We start from the raw sequence: 3,220 nt of genomic DNA on the forward strand, positions 1-3,220 counted from the left end.
TGCCAAGATGTATGTTGCTGTCTTTGATGATGATGATGATAATAATGAAACCATTCCTCTCTCTATGACCTAAAATCAGGGAGGAAGGCCGTACTGAGTCCAAGTCATACACATTGAGTAGCGGCGATATCCGATGAGCGAACCTCATCTAAAATTACGGGATCTCGTTACACTGAAACCTGAGATGGGAGCAGAACAAACGCTGATCCAAGACTTGTAGTTTCCATATCAGGCCTCTAAATGAACTCCAGTTGCCAAAAAATCCCCACTGGTCACTTCAAGTGATGCGGTGACAACTCGGCAAGTTGGTAAGACGATGAATGAAAATCAAGAAGTCGCGATGAGAACTACAATGTAAGGATTCAGAGTTAAGGATCAGAAAAATTAGATAAACGGCCGCGATTACCATACATCACGCTCGCCTCGTTTGCAGTAACAAGTGAGGCAGAATGTACATCCCATGTCGACTGCTCCGCTGATTATGACGGCAAATTTCGTAACAGAACAAAAATAAAAACCAAATGCTTTCCAAAACATCCAGCCACTATCTCACGGTATTTTAATACATCGGCCGTTAAGTTCTGCATCCATTACAACCAATGACTCGAAAACCTGAACACGAGTGTTGAAGGGACCAAGGAACCGCATTAGGGTTGAAACAGCCGTTGAATGCTGTTGAATGTTAGGGCCGCGTGAATCCTCACAAAAGAAAACTCCCAGCAGTGTAGATAAAGATGCTCAAACAAAAACACCAATTAAAGTACACGGCCTAACTTATATGATATATCTACCCATCAATAAGTTGAACTCACCAGAATAACAGCTTATTTTTAAGATAGCAAGTTCTCTGGTAAAATACAAAATCCAGAACATTGGACGAAAAAAGGGCACCAGGATATCACAGAGATTAACACACTTCAGAGGTTGGATCACATTGTGTCGATTGTTTCGGTGACTACCGTTAGAAGGGGTANCTCCCAGCAGTGTAGATAAAGATGCTCAAACAAAAACACCAATTAAAGTACACGGCCTAACTTATATGATATATCTACCCATCAATAAGTTGAACTCACCAGAATAACAGCTTATTTTTAAGATAGCAAGTTCTCTGGTAAAATACAAAATCCAGAACATTGGACGAAAAAAGGGCACCAGGATATCACAGAGATTAACACACTTCAGAGGTTGGATCACATTGTGTCGATTGTTTCGGTGACTACCGTTAAGAAGGGGTAAAGAAAGTTATTCGGCCTAAACATTCCTGCTGCAGAGATGAAAATGAGGTCAATTGTCATATAAAAATAAACATCTGTTGCGTCATGAAGGAGCATCTGTGTCACACGATGTTGAACAAAATTCCTTAAAAAGGGCGTGGTTGTATAGATAGTCCCGTTCATAGATGAATTGTAACATAAGTTCTGCAGCTGTTCGACGTTGTTCTATCATAGCGGGATCAACCCGCTTGCAAAACCCCACACTAGGAAGGGAAGGAAAGGCTTCAGCACGGTACAGCTGCCTATAATAATGCCCCAATGTATCTTGCAATTTTCGAAAGTCGCTAAACCGTTTGTAGAACTCTCTGACTTCCACCTTGCCATCCACAGAAACCGGCTGAATTTCAATACGAACTTTGTACATAGTGAAATTTTTCGAAGGATGTGGTACTGGGTCAATAACATGGACGCAGTAAATTTCAGTAACCGGTTGTGGTTTCCTTGCCATTGAACTACATATATATCACGGAGGCTGAAAAATACAAAATAAGATGACGGTGAATACGTAAACAACTTAAAAGGGCAAAAATGATGACTACGAGTGGGGCTAATAGTCTCTCATACCAGGTTGGTCTATGGGTGGACGTTTGACGAACAGTCTCCTGGCCCTCCAGGTTGAGGGTTGGAACATGTGTGGCGACGTGTTCCGTAAAAATGGTTATGTACAGGCATTCCCAGCCCATCACCGCCGCCTTGCCGTTAGGCTTTTGAGCCAGACTTTGGTTGAGGAGTCTAACTGTCCTCCTGGCTAGGTGTGGTCGTCCTGGCAGTATCCAGCCTTCGTACAACCATGACATTTACAGCTGATACTACTCTCATGGCTCAGTGGTTCGTGCGCGAATTTACTGACCGGAAGGTTTGTGATTCGAAACCGACGTCTGCCTCTCGACTTCCCCTGTCCAGGCTTGGGCAACCTGGCAGGATCCCAGCCCTCGTGCTTCCTTCAGGTGACATGGCAGCTAGGCACCGAAAAGGTGTTACAGCCGAACGGTTATCTTTCTTTTTCTTTACTACTCTCATGCCACATCGGCCGTCGCGGAGTGCCACCGGCCAGTTCGCGTACCTGTTGCATACAGCAGGGCGGGTAAGCGAAAACATAATACTGCTAACGCCTCCCTTCGTACACTTTCACGTTTTCCGTCTTCCACCCTCGCCCACCCAAATTTGAATACTCTGTCCGCAGGTGCCATGCTCTACCACTGACCGTTTTGCTCACTCTGAATTACACTCTGCTGCAGCTTCTGCACGTCCGAGTTCAGTTACAACCCTAAACACTTCGAAGTTTGTTTTCAAACCTCGAAAGGAGCCTTTAACATTCTGTACTGTGATCAAACTAACTAGCCCCTCGCTCTCCTCCGGGTTTCGGGTCGCGCAACTCTGGTGATGCATAGGCCGCTGGAGCTAGATATGCTGGGATGGGTATTGTATTGAGCGAACGAGCGGAAGCGTCTCTGCTTGATTGGATACTCGTTGAGTATCGCCTCTGTGCGGTTCGTTTGGCAAGATCTGTGAGAGAATCTAGAGAGAGTGAGGTCCATCGCACTACATTTAGTGTCTGCTTACGCCCCAACTGACCGTAGGTCTGAATCTGTCAAGGACAGTTTCTGTGATGCTATTGGTGCCCTTCTACAGCAGGCCATTAGATCAGATATCCTTGTTATCGCTGGTGATATAAACGCCCAGGTGGGCATACTATAGTAAGCGCTGCTGGGGCCCCATTGGGTGGTCGTCTTGGTTTGGACACGATACGCACATACAACGGAGACAGCTTACTTCAGATGTGTGCCTATCAAAGGCTGTTCCTTTGCAGTATGAAGTTCCGGAACATCGGATGTCGCTTGACAGCGTGGTGCGCACCGACAAACGAGCTCCGAATCCAAATAGACCTTTTCGCCGTCAGTTATCGGTGGCTAGGGCCGCCTGCCGCTTCTTCTGGAACACCAGCG

General features: G+C 45.8%; 1 protein-coding gene across 1 annotated transcript; it reads right to left on the minus strand.

Annotated features, from left to right (window-relative positions):
- Positions 1 to 1,320: 1,320 nt before the first annotated feature.
- T265_12555 (hypothetical protein) lies at positions 1,321 to 1,722 on the minus strand (the record flags this gene model as incomplete). Its single annotated transcript, XM_009164279.1, has 1 exon — positions 1,321 to 1,722. A coding segment is annotated over one exon (402 nt), but the record flags the coding sequence as incomplete, so codon positions are not given.
- Positions 1,723 to 3,220: the final 1,498 nt, after the last annotated feature.

Source organism: Opisthorchis viverrini (genome assembly GCF_000715545.1).
Source record: "Opisthorchis viverrini unplaced genomic scaffold opera_v5_4, whole genome shotgun sequence".
NCBI classification, from domain to species: Eukaryota; Metazoa; Platyhelminthes; class Trematoda; order Opisthorchiida; family Opisthorchiidae; genus Opisthorchis; species Opisthorchis viverrini.